The 17043-nt window shown below is 45.6% G+C and overlaps 1 protein-coding gene across 7 annotated transcripts in view; it reads right to left on the bottom strand.

Annotated features, from left to right (window-relative positions):
• The window catches only part of NEDD4 (NEDD4 E3 ubiquitin protein ligase), a 578822-nt gene that overhangs the window by 84073 nt on the left and 477706 nt on the right, over positions 1-17043 (bottom strand). For all 7 annotated transcript variants that reach the window (XM_030189078.1, XM_030189079.1, XM_030189080.1 and 4 more), the window contains one exon: positions 11088-11183. In XM_030189078.1, the coding sequence (XP_030044938.1) occupies positions 11088-11183 (96 nt within the window). The remainder of the gene's footprint in view (positions 1-11087; positions 11184-17043) is intronic.

The following is a 17043-nucleotide window of genomic DNA, read 5'->3' as shown; positions in this document are numbered from 1 at the left end:
CTTACAAGACTGGGATACTGGACATCCAAATGGCAGATGATTTTTAATGTCTAGCAAGTGCAAAGTGATGCATGTGGGAAAGAGGAAACCAAACCATAGTTAAATGATGCAAGGTTCCACATTAGGAGTCACTGCCCAGGAAAAGGATCTAGGTGTCATCGTTGATGGTATGTTGAAACCCTGTGCTCAATGTGCAGTGGCAGCTAAGAAAGCAAATAGAATGTTAGGAATTATTAGGAAACTAGTAAAAAAGGCCCGTTTCTGACAGAAATGAAACGGGCGCTAGCAAGGTTTTCCTCGGAGTGTGTATGTTTGAGAGAGTTTGTGTGAGAGTGACTATGTGAGAGAGACAGATTGAATGTTTGTGGCTGCAAGTGTGTCTGTTAGAGAGTGTTTGTGTGTGAGATTGACAGTGTGTTTTGAGTGGATATGTGAGCCACAGCGAGAGTGTATGAGAGTGAGAGAGTGTTTGAGAGTGACTGTGTGACACATAGTGAATGTGATCCAGTGTGAGACATAGCGTGTGTTGTAGACAGTGTTTGAGAGTGAGAGAGACACAGAGTGAGAGAACCCCCTCCGTCTGCCTGTGCCACTGTGTTGTCGCAGGATCCCTCATCTCTCTGTCTGGTCAGTGTTCCCCCCTCCTCCTCTTATGTCTCCCTGCTGCCCTCCTGTCAGGGCTGTGGATCCCCCTTCGTCTGTGCTGTGAGGACCCCCTCCCCCGCCTCCATCTGTGGTCTCTGGACCTCTTCCGGCCCTCATCCTCCCCCTCGTGTCTGAAGTTTTGCTTAAGAGACTTTTGGGGAGGTGGGGGGGGGGGGGGCTGTGGACAGTACTGGGCAGGCACTGTAGTTTATGCAGTGCCAATGATGTTCAGCACTGACCACCCACATTGGTCACTGGGTTAAATTAGGACAGCTCAAAATTGCATAATTCTGATTCTCTTCAAAATCCCCTGATCCCCTCCTGCCACCCCCAAAAGCTCCTGCCCTTCCTATGCTTTCCCTCCAGCCAGCCAGACCCAACACCTCATCCCTCCATGGGCTGCCATATAGTTCTGTTTTGGGGGGGGGGGGGGGGGAGATCCTGCTTAGCGCCTCCTCCACGCGATGCACCCTCCCCCTGCCGCCATCCCACCCACCGCGATGCAGCCGGCCGCCGGCCTCCCACCCATCATCGCCATCGCACCCACCATCGCGTAGTTTTGCTGGCGGGGGACCCAAAATCCCGCCAGCAGAAGTCCTATGTTGTCTGAGTCTGACCGACTCCAGCGATCTTCGGCATGGGTAGCCTGTGCAGGGCGGGTTTTGTGCGTCTGACGTCTTGCACTTGCAGGACGTCAGACGCACAGAAGCCCTGCCTGCAGAGGCTTGCAACGCCGAAGATCATGCAGTAGTCAGCAGACAGGACTTGTGCTGGCGGGGTTTCGTGTCCCCCGCCGGCAAAGCAAAGCGACAGTGGGTGGCTTGTGGGGGGGGTTGCACCTCCTGCATTCTGCAGCTTTGGGGGTGGGGCAGCGCGGAGGGGCCATGTTGTTGCGCCGGGGGGGGGGGCATCATTTTTGCTGCATGAGTGTCATTGCTCCGCCCCCTGCGTCATCACATTTGACGCGTTGGCGGGGCAGACACTTATGGAGCAAAAAAGTGGTCTCAGCCGCCTCACTTTCGAACGTTGGGAAAGTGAGGCTTCAATGGAACGTTGGAGGTGCGTTTTATATAGAGAGATGATTGGAAAACAAAACTGAGAATGTTATAATACCTTTATATTGCTCCATTGTATGACCGAACCTCGAATACTGTGTGCAGTTCTGGTCACCGCATCTCAAAAAAAGATATAGTAGAATTAGAAAAGATACAGAGAAGGCCGACAAAAATGATAAAGGGGATGGGACGATTTCCTTATGAGGAAAAGCTAAAGTGGCTAGGGCTCTTCAGCTTGGAGAAGAAATGGCTGAGGGGAGATATGACAGAAGTTTATAAAATACTGAGTGGAGTGGAACAAGTAGATTTGAATCGCTTGTTTACTCTTTCCAAAAATACTACTAGGACTAGGGAGTATGCAAAGAAGCTACTAAGTAGTAAATTTAAAACAAATCTGAGAAGAAACATTTCTTCACTCGAGTAATTAAACTCTGGAAATCATTGCCACAAAATGTGGTAAAAGCAGTTAGCTTAATGGGGTTTAAAAAGGTTTGAATAATTTCCTAAAAGAAAAATCCATACGCCATTACTAAAATGGACTTTGGAAATCCACTGCATATTCTAGGAAAGCAGCATAAAATCTGTTTTGCTGTTTGGGATCTTGCCAGGTACTTGTGCCTGGATTGGCCACTGTTGGAAACAGAATACTGGGCTCGATGGACCTTCAGTCCGTTCCAGTATGGTAATGCTTATGTTCTTAATGTGACCCACTCACCATCTGTTAAGCTTACTATGTTCTAGGGAGTCTAGGTGAGTTTTCTGAAGGAATGCTATAGATGCCTTATGTCACTGTAAAGTCTGTAGTATCTTAGAATGCTTGATGGGGGATGAAATCCTGACCCCCACATTCCAAGAAATCAATCTACTCATTACCCTATACCAACAGCAAACAAACCCCCCAAAAACCCCAAACCAAAGTATTCCCCACCAGTGTAAAGAGGACTGTCTCAGCCTGTAACTTTCCCCCACCCACACTCTGAGCATTAATGATCTATGACCTCTGGCTCAACTCTCCTGACATGTACCAACTCCTTCTCTCCTTACTGCCTACTAATCCTATCCTCCCCTCCAGTTATGAAACCACCCCTCCCCATCTCCCAATATCAAAAACTACTTACTCCACCCACAGAGTTGATCTGGACTTGATATCTAGGCCATCCCCGCCCGAACCATCTTTTTACTAAACCATTAAACATGCACTATTACTCTACTTTCCCATCCAAACCAACAAATACACTCAATTCCCTTCCAACATCACCCACCTCAAAAATTAGCCCCACCATCCATTACCCCTCCTCCCCACCACATAACTAAACCTGACTACAAACATGTCATAAAAGCCATCGTAATAAAAGAAAAGTTTGCAATACCAAGATATTAACAAGAAAAGAAAACATAACATCTATTCACAGCTTTGCAAAAGTACTGCACCAGTTAACAGCCGACTATTATTAAGGGCCACCAAAATACTGCTTTAAGGAAAACAGGCTCAGGTAGTATAATCTCCAGTTATCTAACATCCAATCCCACCCAACGTGAATCCAGAGAGATGATTAAACCTTTTACCCATGAAGAATCAAGGGTGCAACATGGGAATGTCCACTACTGCATCAGTCAAGCCTGCATAATCTCCAAAAGGGCAGAGGAGGAGGAGATTACAGGCCCAAAATAATTAAAAACTGTAATGTTTTATTCAAGCAAACGATACCTTTCATTTTAACAAAGAGGTCTTGTGACATCCAGGCCATGAAGCTCAAATCAAGAAGGCAGTTGTCCCAACCGCCATCCCTGATAGGGAGGCATAACTCAAAAGAATTGCCAAATCCCCACCAAAATACCATTCTGACGGTTCCAAAGATAATTAGGATCCCTCAGCCACTGTTGCCAAAACATCCTGAGCAGCTTCAGGGAAATCAAACAGCTTTGTTGTGTCATGCAGCTTAGCAGGATATAGCAAATCAAAGTGGATGCCCTTAGAAGACAAAGAAGAGCAAATTGGAAGAAAGCCTTTCACTGAGAAGCCACCCGATGCTGAGTAGTCCCGAAAGCAGAGGATTTTTGTTTTTTAAACTCGTGCGCCAAAGATTTATCAATCCTCAGAGCTTTATCACCTGCCTATGACCAAAATCAAGTACATTAAAGATCACTGTACGGGGCCTAGCCTCTCCCTTTCTGCACTGCCCCAGTCTGTGGGCCCTTTCTACTTGTAGAGGCCCAGATGCTGTTCCAGGTGCAGAGATTGGGGCAACTATGCTTCCAGGAATTCCTGAAGCTCACCTTCTGCCAAACTCTCTGGGAGACTATCTTAAGTTATTCCTCTGTGACTGGATTTCAAGGTCATCTACCCTGTCTTCTAGGTAGTAGAACTTCTGCCATAGTTGCATGTAGGACGCTTCCAGTGTGTGAACCCCATCTTCCAACTCACTGGTCCGGTTCTTGTACTAGTCAAGCTCCAAGCCTAGGCTGTCAAGCTGTTTTTGAAATGTATCTACCTTATTCAAGATAGTCTGGAGTTCTGCAGTCAGCATTGTTTCCACTGCTGAAGTTACCTCTGCCACAATTCCCACCAACCATGTGGGGATCGCCCTCTTGGAGTCAGCCACTTGATGCTTCTCCTCCTTTTGCTGTGCTTTAGGGCCATATCACCTGAAAGTTTAGACAGGCCCTGCCATACTGATGTATAATTCGGGGAGGGGGGTGTTTGGGGGTCAAAGGGCTCAGGAGCATGACATATTGTCAGGGACCAATTATGTGGGTTTTAATTTTTTTTTTTTTTACACGTCCAGGAAGATAGCTAAAGTGCAATAAAACAGCTCAATGACTGAACAAATAATACTCAGACCTAGGCAGGCCAACGAGTCACGGAAGAATAAAGAAAACAAAGTGCGGAAAAATCTAAGACAACTAAAGGGGAAAAAATGGGAACACTGATCCCATGCAACTTTAAAAAATAAAGGCTGCAAGGCAACAAGAGGAAAATCGCTACAGGTGTACACTGCAACAAAGAGGTTCTGACAAGCATCTGCTCAGCTCCGTGGGAAGAAAAAGATTGGCTGGCCCCAACTGGCAATGGCGGGCGGGAAGGCAAATATGAAGGCACGGTGGGATTCACAAAAGCTTCTGGATAAGAAGCTGGGGAATTTTCCTGAGCTGGGCTCCATCAGATGATGTCAACCATGTGTGTGAATTAGTTGTCCTGCTTGTCCTCGGAGAAACTTAGTTACACATGCATCTTAGTACCACCCAGAATGTCACTATTAAGTAAATGTTGAGACACTATATAGCATCCCCAGCTTCAACCAACTAGGAAGTGAAAGCCAGACCCAAGAGCTAAATATAAGCCTTACACACAGCAGTGTCACTGAGCCTGCACAAAACTAGAGAGATCTGGCAAGATTCTTCTGTTCAGGTTACAGGCAAAATCAAAACTAAGTGGTAACTGGTTTAGCACTATATGCGTCTCTTTCCATGAATATGTAGAAGCCTGTCAGAAAAGTTCTTCAGAGATTCCTCCCAGGTCCCACAGGGTTTGGTTCTACCACTGCTTCTCTTCAATATTTTCTTGAGCTCTCTATCATCACTTGTTCAGCCACAGAGTGTCTCAATATACTATTATGCTGAAGATATTCTTCTGGTAGCCTCTGTTCATCCTTTCCCTTGAATTCTCACAATTACAATCCTGTTTAGATGATAAGTACATAAGTAATGCCACACTGGGAAAAGACCAAGGGTCCATCGAGCCCAGCATCCTGTCCACGACAGCGGCCAATCCAGGCCAAAGGCACCTGGCAAGCTTCCCAAACGTACAAACATTCTATACATGTTAGTCCCGGAATTGTGGATTTTTCCCAAGTCCATTTAGTAGCGGTTTATGGACTTGTCCTTTAAGAAACCGTCTAACCCCTTTTTAAACTCTGCCAAGCTAACCGCCTTCATCACGTTCTCCGGCAACGAATTCCAGAGTTTAATTACGCGTTGGGTGAAGAAAAAATTTACTCCGATTTGTTTTAAATTTACTACACTGTAGTTTCATCGCATGCCTCCTAGTCCTAGTATTTTTGGAAAGCGTGAACAGACGCTTCACATCCACCTGTTCCACTCCACTCATTATTTTATATACCTCTATCATGTCTCCCCTCAGCCGTCTCTTCTCCAAGTTGAAAAGCCCTAGCCTCTTTAGTCTTTCTTCATAGGGAAGTTGTCTCATCCCCGCTATCATTTTAGTCGCCCTAAGCTGCACCTTTTCCAATTCCACTATATCTTTTTTGAGATGCGGCGACCAGAATTGAACACAATACTCAAGGTGCAGTCGCACCATGGAGCGATATAACGGCATTATAACATCCTCACACCTGTTTTCCACACCTTTCCTAATAATGCCCAACATTCTATTCGCTTTCCGAGCCGCAGCAGCACACTGAGCAGAAGGTTTCAGCGTATTATCGATGACGACACCCAGATCCCTTTCTTGGTCCGTAACTCCTAACGTGGAACCTTGCATGACGTAGCTATAATTCGGGTTCTTTTTTCCCACATGCATCACCTTGCATTTGCTTACATTAAACGTCGTCTGCCATTTAGCCGCCCAGTCTCCCAGTCTCGTAAGGTCCTTCTGTAATTGTTCACAATCCTGTCGCGAGTTAACGACTTTGAATAACTTCGTGTCATCAGCAAATTTAATTACCTCGCTAGTTACTCCCATCTCTAAATCATTTATAAATATATTAAAAAGCAGCGGTCATAGCACAGACCCCTGAGGAACCCCACTAACCACCCTTCTCCATTGTGAATACTGTCCATTTAACCCCACTCTCTGTTTCCTATCCTTCAACCAGTTTTTAATCCACAATAGGACTTTTCTTGGTTGAGGATCAATTAATTGATTCTTAATTCTTACTGGTCCATGACCCAGACCATCATCTGCTCCTCTATTAGCTGGTATAGTTATTCCTTTAGTCAATTCCTTCAAATATCTGGGTGTCATCATTGATCAAGGTTTATCTTTCAAAACACCAAGTGAGCTCAGTTGCTCAAAGCTGTATTTTAGCCCTACATCAATTCTACTCTAGTTGCAGTCTTCTTGACCACTCTGCTCAGGTGACTTTTCTCTATGCAACAATTCTATTTTATTTAGACTACACAAATGTGATGCTTCTTCAACTCTGAAGGCATTGACAGTCAATCCCTGCTCAAGGACAAACTGTACACAGAGAGTAGGGTAACCAAGCCTGTTCACTGAGGGGGGGGGGGGGGGGGGGGGGGGGGGGGGGAGGGGAGGGAGTCATGCTCTGCACTGTACTTCCTCAGCACACATGCCACACCAAGGATGTTAAGGTCTATAGTTCTTCAATCAAGTAAACAGCTCTGCTGAAGCGTAACCCTAGAAACAGAGATCACCTCTCCGGGGCCAGACCGTGAACTAGGTGGGATCCTAGATGCTTTCTCGACTACCAGTCCCTTGTATCAGTTGTCGATGTTCCTTTAGGGGAGGGACAAGTGGAGCTGAACTGGAGCCACAGATCACAGATAACACAGCATGGCATGACCTATGACCCATTTTGCCAAGACAAATGCTTCCTGTTTCTGTATTGCAGTCCCGAGTGGAATATTCTCCCTCCATTGCTAATGATGTCAGACACAGTGACGTTCAAAAAATAACTTAAGGTGCATTTAGGTTGGGGCAGAGGCGTAGCTACGGGTGGGCCTGGATGGGCCCAGGCCCACCCAGTTTAGCTTCAGGCCCACCCACCCAGAAGCAGAGTCCGTGTCGTGCCTTCCAATCCTCGCCCACCCCTGCCGCAGCGCTTGCATTTAATGCTGTCGGCGCTGCTATTGCACCTCACAGTCTCCCACCCCCGCGGCAGCGCTTACACTTTCCTATGGCGCTGCCTGACAGCAACTCTAGATGCGGCGTCGACGTCCTGCTCCGGGGCCTTCCGCGTCCCGCTCCGTAAACAGGAAGTTACATCAGCACGGCAGAGGGAAGGCCCTGGAGCAGGACATCAGCGCCGAATCTGTAGAGTTGCTGTCAGACAGTGCCATAGCAAAAAGTAAGCGCTGCCGCGGGGGTGGGAGACTGTGAGGTGCAACAGCAGCGCCAACAGCATTAAATGCAAGCGCTGCGGCAGGGGTGGGAGAGAGCGAGGAAGTCAGTGGGGTGCTGGCCGTGCAAGGGGAGGGGAGGTGCTGGACGGGGAGGGTGAGGAAGACAATGGGGTGCTGGCCCTTCAAGAGGAGGGGGGCTGAAGGGAAGGGTGAGGTGCTGGACTTGGGGAGGGTGAGGAAGAGTGACCCCACTGGCCCTTCAAGGGGAGTGGGCTGAAGGGAGAGGTGCTAGGTGCTGGACGTTGGGGGGGGGGGGGGTAAAGAAGATTTGAAGGTGCTGGTCCTGGGAGGAGAACAGAAAGGTGCTGGACTTGCCAGGGGCAGAGGGTTAGAGGGAAGGGAGAGAGGTACAGGACTTGCAGAGGGGAGGTTGAGGGGAGGGGAGGGGAGATTGGACGGAAGGGGAGAGGTTTTGGATTTGCAGGGGGAGGTATAGGGAAGGGGAGAGGTGCTGGATATGCAGGGGGGTGGAGGGAAAGGGGAGAGGTGCTGGATATACAGAGGGGTGAAGGTGAGAGGTGCTGGATGAAAGGGAAACAGGTGCTGAACATGTAGGGGGAGCTGGATGAAAGGGAAACAGGTGCTGAACATGTAGGGGGGGGCTGGATGAAAGGGAGAGAGATGCTGGACATGTTGGGGGGGGGGGGGCTAAAGGAGAGGTGCTGGATATGCAGATGATGGCTGAAGGGAAAGGAGACAGATGTGGACCTGCAAGGAGGGCTGCAGCAAAGGGAGAAAGGTGCTGGACCTATGGGAGGGGTTAGAGGGAAGGGAGAAAGATGCTGGGAGAAAGAGCCAGATGCATAAGGGGAAGGAAAGAGAAGAAGAGAAGCTGGTTGGAGGGGTGGGATCACAGAGGAGAGGGACACATTGGTGTGGAGGAGGGAGAAAGGGGACATAGGGAAGTATACAGATACAGAAGGGAGATGATCGGCATTAGGTGGGAGCATGGAGACAGGGACACAAATGTGAGATGCTTTATGGGGATGGCACATGGGCACAGAGGGGTAATGCCTGACAAGGGGGGGGGGGGGGGAGATACCAGACAAGGGGGAGAATAGGAACACAGAAGGGATATGCTGGGCATGGGGTGAATAGGTGCACAGAAGAATGATGATGGATGAGGGGATATGAACACAGGGGAGATACTGGACAAGGAAATATAGGAAAACAGAGATGGATGATGGACATGGAGAAAGAAGACAGAAGACCCTGGCAAGTGAGTTAAGAGAAGACAGAGGGCAGCAGAAACCAGAGACTGGGACCAATATGATTGAGAAATAAAATGACCAGACAACAAAAAGGTATAAAAATTATTTTATTTTCAATGTTGTGAATATGTTGGATTTGGAATGTACATCTTGCCAAAGTTGATGTTAAACATGGCTGGGGTCCAGGACAGAAATCTAGGAAAGGACCCCAAAGTCCATTACCAGGCGCCTTCAGCTTCCAGACCAGCATGCAGACTTTCTCTGGCCAAGGAACCAAGCACAACTGCCCTAGCTGCAACCCCTAACACCATCCCTGGCATGTGCCATCTTTATATTTTGCATAGGAGCAAATGCCTTTCTTTCTTGTTTCTCTGGTGTTGTACTACATGTAAGGTCTAGTTTCTTGAGGTTTCCGTTTAATTTATATTTCTAGAGTTTGTGGTCACTTATTCTGTATTTGGCATTTGTGTCCTGTGTGTGTGACTGAGGTATTCTGTTAGCATAAAGTTTCCATGTAGCATTCTGTAATAACATAGTAGATGACGGCAGAAAAAGACCTGCACGGTCCATCCAGTCTGCCCAACAAGATAACTCATATTTGCTACTTTTTGTGTATACCCTACTTTGATTTGTACCTGTGCTCTTCAGGGCACAGACCGTATAAGTCTGCCCAGCACTATCCCCGCCTCCCAACCACCGGCTCTGGCACAGACCGTATAAGTCTGCCCAGCACTATCCCCACCTCCCAACCACCAGCCCCGCCTCCCGATCTTGACTAAGCTCCTGAGGATCCATTCCTTCTGAACAGGACTCCTTTATGCTTATCCCATGCATGTTTGAATTCCGTTACTGTTTTCATTTCCACCACCTCCCGCGGGAGGACATTCCAAGCATCCACTACTCTCTCCGTGAAAAAATACTTCCTGACATTTTTCTTGAGTCTGCCCCCCTTCAATCTCATTTCATGTCCTCTCGTTCTACCATCTTCCCATCTCCGGAAAAGGTTCGTTTGCGGATTAATACCTTTCAAATTTGGCTTGTTCAGCTTTCCTGATAAATGTATTTGTATTTTAGGGCCCTACTATAATATTTAAGGCACTTCTTTTTCATAGTTAGGATCTTTGTTTTTGGAAGTTAGTGTTGGCATGTTAGATTTGCTCTAGATTGAGTGACTTTATAATAATTTATAATATGTCTAATTGAGATTACACTAGAAACCAAAATTTCTTTGTATGATGAGTTTTATGGAGAATTGTCCTTGCTGTGCTCTGTATCCATTGTTGGTGGAGGGCCAGGAGGTTCTCTGGATACAGAATGTGTTTGGCTTCAATACCATATATGTGTTGGTGGACCATAGGTCAATGGGGCTGAATAGTGCAGTCTATTGTACTTCCCTTAGCTCTCAATTGGCCGGCAGCCACTGAAGCCTGCACTGCAACCCTCATTGAAGTTATGGGGAGTGGGGTAGGGACAGAGCATGGGTGCATCAGGTTGCTGTTTTTTCTCTTTCAAAAAAGTTGGCAACTCTAGTGCCCACCCATCCAACCTGTTGGCCCACCCAAAAATTGCTTTCTGGCTACACCACTGGGTTGGGGCATGGGCTAACTGTTCTATGGCTTTAATTGATCATGATAAGCCTCTCAGGGCTTTGGCAGGTAGATCCTTTGATGCCCTGGCAGCATCCCAGCTGCTGTAGATACCTGCCAATGCTTACCTTCGTTCAGCTTCACTTTGGCTCTTTTGATTTGGTGCTAAGAGGAAATTTGTTTTATAGTAGTGTTTTAATGGTTTGGTTGTACTGTTATTTTTATTTTATGACTGTGTTATTTTGTTATTTGCATAGGATACATGTGAAATATAAATGAAATAATAAAAAAAAAAATCAACAAATAGAGATCATGCATTAAAATGTTCAGAAAGTTGCAATGTTTAACTTTGTATCATGCAGAGGTTGCTTCAGCTTCTGTTCACGTAGGGATTCATTTAAATATATCAATTTTACTAGGGGTGCCTAAACTTTTGCATAAGCTGTGTTCAAATAGTGAGGTCATTTTCTAATTTAGAAACTCACCTGTCCAAAGAGTTCTTCATCAACTGTAAATCGGAGGTCCAACTCTATAGGGTCATTTTCAAGAATCCATCTTAGTGAATTATAATATTCACCATCCTAAAAGAAAAAAGTCCTATTTAATAATTGCATAGGGCTCCACAGACCTACCCTTATACTAATCCACTATTTCTATAAATCTGATATTAAAAATAATCAGGTTTGAGCAGTCTGATAATCTAGTGGTTCATATGTACAAAACTGGAGACCCTTGGTTCTCTCTCTGCCTCACATTCCTATTAACGGGCAGGTCATGGAAAACAATACTCTTGACCCAGCATTTCAGCCTCTGAGACAGGGAGCATATAAGCAGTATTCTTGTAGATTGGTCAAAGAACAGCACTTTACACATGTTCAGTGAGCCACATCCTTGCTTTCTTCTGTGCAAGAGGTACAGAAGTGCTTGGTTTAGACAGCAGGGATGTTGGAGAAAAACAGAGTATTCTGAAGTCAGTGCACAATGTTTTATTGAAAAAAGTAGCAAAAGGGTGTGGGGCTTTGATCTTGTCCTTGTTTTCATCTATAATCTGATTTTTGGTATGGAAAGACTCAAAATATCAGCAGACTTTATATAGCTTTTTGTAGAAAATGTGATTCTCTGTATACTGTAGAACAGGAACAAAACTAGAACTCAGGATTTAGAATGTGGAATGCACTTATTAATGTAACAAGGCCAACTGCTTCCTAAAAGTTGCAATGTTCAAATCATTAGACTTTTTATTAGGAAAATTAAACTGATAACTGAGTGAAGAACTCCTTTCACAACTGTTCAATGAATAACCATCAAGAAAAATTAGGAGAACAGAAGAAAACCCAGAACTTGAAACCAAATGATTTTTCCAGAAAACACTCATCAAATCTTCATTTAATACAAAAATTCTGTTAAGTTTTGATTCCAAAACATTTCTCTAACAAAGGAGTGACATGCTTATAGTGGGGGCAAGGAGAATCTGGATTTATTAGCAGTTACACAGTGGATGGTAACTGAGCTCCTGTTTGAATATGGGCAAACTCTACCTATGGAGAAAATGTATACAGAGTTCTTCTGAAATCCTTTAAAGACTCTGGAGCAGACAGAATAATAATTACAATCTCCCTCATGATGCCTGTGACCGAGAAAGAATCTAAGTGGCTGCCAGAAAAATGAGACACTACATATGAAACCCAAAGAATTTTATTCTCCTCTGGCTTCAATCCCAAATCAAGAGAAAGGAAACAGAAAGCACAGTAATGCTTTTAAAGGGTGAAAGAAAGCATTAATGCTGGTATTTATATGATTTTCACATTTTGAAGAATTGAAACTGAACCAGCTCATGCATGGAAAAAGCAGGGGAGAGACAACAGTAGTTAATTGAATGTGGGGACACAATAGTAGCTAATGAATGTGACTGGCAAATGTTTTGAAATGCTGCTTTAGAATTTCTGGGAAACAATTGCAATGTGTAAGTGATTAGATTCTTCTTGGTTTTTCATTACATATCAATATTTGATGATTTAATTTTCACTTATGCTCCCCCCCCCCGTCTCATTTACTAGAAGCACACTAGTCTAGATCAGTTTGTACTTTGTTTTAGGGTGCTGAGAGAGGAAAATAAGTGTACAACAGTAATTGGCATGTCTTCAGAAAAGCTATTTCAAAAGAACTAGGCTAAGTTTGCAGTTTAAAACTCCTCCTCTCTATGAAAAAAATTAATCAGTCTGTTTAAAAGTAAACAAGGGTCTACTCAATAACCTGTCAACTAAGAGAGATATAGGGCTGGGAAGATGATGGTTGGTCAGGTGAACAGTAGTACTCAGCCTGATTTTACAGGGTCTACCTATGTAAGGGAAAATTAACCATTTATTTCTTCAGTCTAATATGTGGAAGTGGATATGTAAAAAAACAAACAAACAAAAGAAAAACCCCAAACAAAACAAAACAAAAAAGCACACTGCATATACTATAAGCAATGAATAACCTGCTAACAGAAAGATTCTCTGTGGAAAGATGGATAGCATGTCTTCAATACTTGTACAATTTGCTCTATCTATTCACCAATAAAAACTTCTATTAAGGACTACACTGCATCCTAACCATCTTTTACTGGGTATAAGGAAAGAACAAGAGAGGAAATTTTGGCTTAACATCCTGACTACAATTCAGGATCTAGGTTTCCTTCTTTTTGATCTGTCCTCAGTATCTGAAGGTTAAGTAGATTGTAAGGTCAACTGAGCAAGGACTGTCTGTGTGTCTCAAAAGCATTGCATCCACCACTATATATATGTTTGACAGTAGAAATAGTAGGGAGTAGGAAAACAAGTTCAGAGGGAAACAAAATATATGGTCTTCTAAGTCTTAAAGCAGTCATGTCCCTAATTTTCCTTTGAAAGGGTAGAAGGGCTCACAGGAAGATATATAAAAGGTAGGGCTGCATGTTCTCCCTCTCTGCCTTGCCCAAACAGTTCAGGAGCTCCCCCTTTCTTAATTCCCTCCTTAAATCAGGTCTTCACATTCCCATGAGCAGCAGCAAACGCAACTGGCAAATGTGTGGGAGAGAGATGCAGAGGGATAATGGACCTAGGAGTGAAGGGAAGGAGGAGAGGGTGAGAGAGATGTTGGACAGAGGAGAGGGAAGAGAGATGTTGTACTTAGGGGGGTAGAAAGGAGGGAGTGGGCGGATAGGAGGGAAGAGAGAGATTGGTCCTATAATCATGTGATTAATCATGATTAAATTTTAAATTGAACTGGTGACCTAATAAAAGGTAAAAATACAGGGTCCGTTATTCAAGGGATTTATGCTCATAAACTGACTTCTGAAAATTTATTAGGCCTGAGTGCACAAATGTTTATTCAAAACTTTCACTGAATTCTTAATATAGGAACATAAAAGGTGGGTGGCAACAAGGGCAGATTTAGGGCATGGAAAAGAAGTTAGTAGCTTAGTATTGATTTTCAGTATTAGCATCATACGTTAGGCTCATAAATCTAGGCAAATGGCAGGCTTAAATTTAAGAGCATAACTTTTAAGCTCCTAAATTAAGATGAATTTTCAACTGAAAAGTTATGCCCTAAGTTTGGCTAAGTAGGGCACAAATTTAGGAGGAGAACTTAGGAGATCCGCATTTTCTGAATATTGGGCCTACACTGTTCCAAGTAATTTACAATATTTTAGAACTCACCATACAATCCATACGGATTTAGTTAGTATACTAGTAAAAAAGGCCCGTTTCTGACACTAAGGAAACGGGCGCTAGCAAGGTTTTCCTCAGAGTGTGTATGTTTGACAGAGTGTGTGTGAGAGTGACTGTGTGAGAGCGAGAGAGTGAATGTGTGCGTGCATATGTGTGTGTGACAGAGAGAGAGTGAGATGGGTGCAAGTGTGTCTGTGAGAGAGAGAGTGTGTGTGAGACAGATAAGAGTGTGAGAGTATGTGTGTGAGACAGATATGAGTGTGAGAGTATGTGTGCGTTACACAGACTGTCTATGAGAGAGTGTATGAGATCGAAAGTGTTTGAGAGTGTCTGTGTGACACATAGAGAGTGAATGTGATACAGTGTGAAACAGAGTGTGTGAGAAAGACACTGACCGTGTGAGAGAGAGAGAGTGAGAGAGAGTGTGTGTGTGTGACAGAGATACCTCCCCTCTCCCTCTGTGGTCTCAGGACCCCCTTCCCCCTCCCTCTCTGGTCTCAGGACCCCCTCCCCCTTTCCTCCCCCCCTCTGTCTGGTCTCTGGACCCCCTGCACTCTGATCTCAGGACCACCCCTCCCCTGTGGTTTCAGGACCCCCTCCTCCCCTCTGGTCTCAGGTCCCCCCCTCCTCTCTGCTCTGGACCCCCTCCTCTCTGGTCTCAGGACCCCCTCTCCCCCCCTCTCTGTGGTCTCTGGACCCCTCCCTCCCTCCCTCTCAGGACCCTCTCCCCATCCTTCCATTTGTTTTCCCTCGCTCTCTCCCCCCAAGGTCGCCGCTCAGGCCCAGCCACTTTTCCTCCAGGCCCGCCCACCCGAAACAGACCTGCAAAGTCAGGCCGTTAGAAACACAAAATCAGCTGTTTTTAAAAAGCAAGCGGCACCGCAGTCAACCATCATGGCAGCCGCTCATCGCGCCTCTCACGTCACTGTGCTCCTCTGGGGGTCTACTCCAGGGGAAGTGAGGCGAGAGTAGCGGCTGCAGAGCCAACAGCCATGATGGCTGACAGCAGTGCCGCTTGCTTTTTAAGAACAGCTGATTTTGTGCTTCTACCGGCCCGACTTTGCAGGTATGTTTCGGGTGGGCGGGCCTGGAGGGAAAGTGGCTGGGGCGGGGCTGCGACCTTGGGGGGGGGGGGGGGGTGGAGGGGGGAGCATTTGCTGCGGCGACCTCATGGGGGGTGGAGGGTGGGAGCGGGAAACTGCATTCTTGCCGGCTGCTGCTGATACATCGCCGATCTAATCGGTCCCAGGACTTAGAGGGAGAGCGGGCTCCACTGCTGCCCAAAGCGCCGCCTGACTTTTTAGCCTACTACCCGGATCCCACGTTGCAGGCTGTGGTGGTGATAGTGAGAGGGGGGCGTGTCGTTGCGGGGCCTCTTGTTCCTGTCTTGTGGTTGGTTACTGTTCCAGGTGACATCAGCGATCTACGGAGCCTTCCTGACCACCACCTCCGAGAGAGCCATGGTCCCAGGCAGTACAGAACGTTGGAGGTGAGAATTATTATATAGGATTACGCCAGAAAGAACAAATTCTGAGATACGTGGATACTTCCAGAGTAAGCAATGATCAATCACTAGACTAGATTGTAATGCATGCTTGTGTCTGAAACAGTTACAAGTTTTAAAGAACACTGCAGTTTAAAAATCTACAATGCTCAGAATTATGATCATGTCACACCTCTTCTATATGAAGGTTGGCTAGGTATCCAATATATTACTTGGTTTAAAATTCTGTTTACCACTCATAAGGTTCTCCAAACTGGATCACCCCATTATCTCTATTGCATGCTTATTCTCTGCGGTCTTCTGACACAAAACTACAAGTTGTTCCCTTTCTCAGGGAGCTAACACTGGCCTCTTTGTGAGATGCAGCCTTTTACTGCTTAGCGACCATTCTTTGGAACTGACTTCCTGTGTATACCTTACCTTGATTTGTACCTGCCTTTTTCAGGGCATAGACTGTACAAGTCTGCCCAGCAGTATTTCCCGCCTCCCACCTCCGGCTCTGGCACAGACCGTATAAGTCTGCCCTCCACTATCTTCGCCTCCCAACCACCAACCTCTCTTCCCCCACCTGCTCCGCCACTCAATTTCTGCTAAGCTTCTGAGGATCCATTCCTACTGCACAGGATTCCTTCGTGTACATCCCACGCATGTTTGAATTCCGTTACAGTTTTCATCTCCACCACTTCCCGCGGGAGGGCATTCCAAGCATCCACCACCCTCTCCGTGAAAAAATACTTCCTGACATCTTTTTTGAGTCTCCCCCCCCTTCAATCTCATTTCATGTCCTCTACCGCCTTCCCATCTCCGGAAAAGATTTTTTTGCGGATTAATACCTTTCAAGTATTTGAACGTCTGTATCATATCACCCCTGTTCCTCCTTTCCTCCAGGGTATACATGTTCAGGTCAGCAAGTCTCTGCTCATACGTCCTGTAGACCTCTGTACTGAATTGTCATTGAAGAAAGTTAAAGAAGCCCTTAAAACTTGACTTTCCAGCGGCCTTTCCCAGACTCAGTTTTATGGGTGAATAGTTTAATAGTTTAATTCTCTTGTTATACCACACTTCTAAATTAATAGTCTGAGTGGTTCACAACAAAAACATAATATAATTAGAAAAGAATTCCATATAAAAATAGGAAAGACCTAATTCACACCTCCAGAATCTATAAAAAAGTTATATCATCATCCTGCAGGCCCAGGATGAACTCATAACATAACGTAAGATAACGTAAGAGTGGGTCAGACC

The sequence above is a fragment of the Microcaecilia unicolor genome, chromosome 1 (assembly GCF_901765095.1).
Source record: "Microcaecilia unicolor chromosome 1, aMicUni1.1, whole genome shotgun sequence".
Taxonomy (NCBI): Eukaryota; Metazoa; Chordata; class Amphibia; order Gymnophiona; family Siphonopidae; genus Microcaecilia; species Microcaecilia unicolor.
Note: the sequence above shows the minus strand (reverse complement) of the source record. Positions and strands in the feature narration are given on the sequence as shown.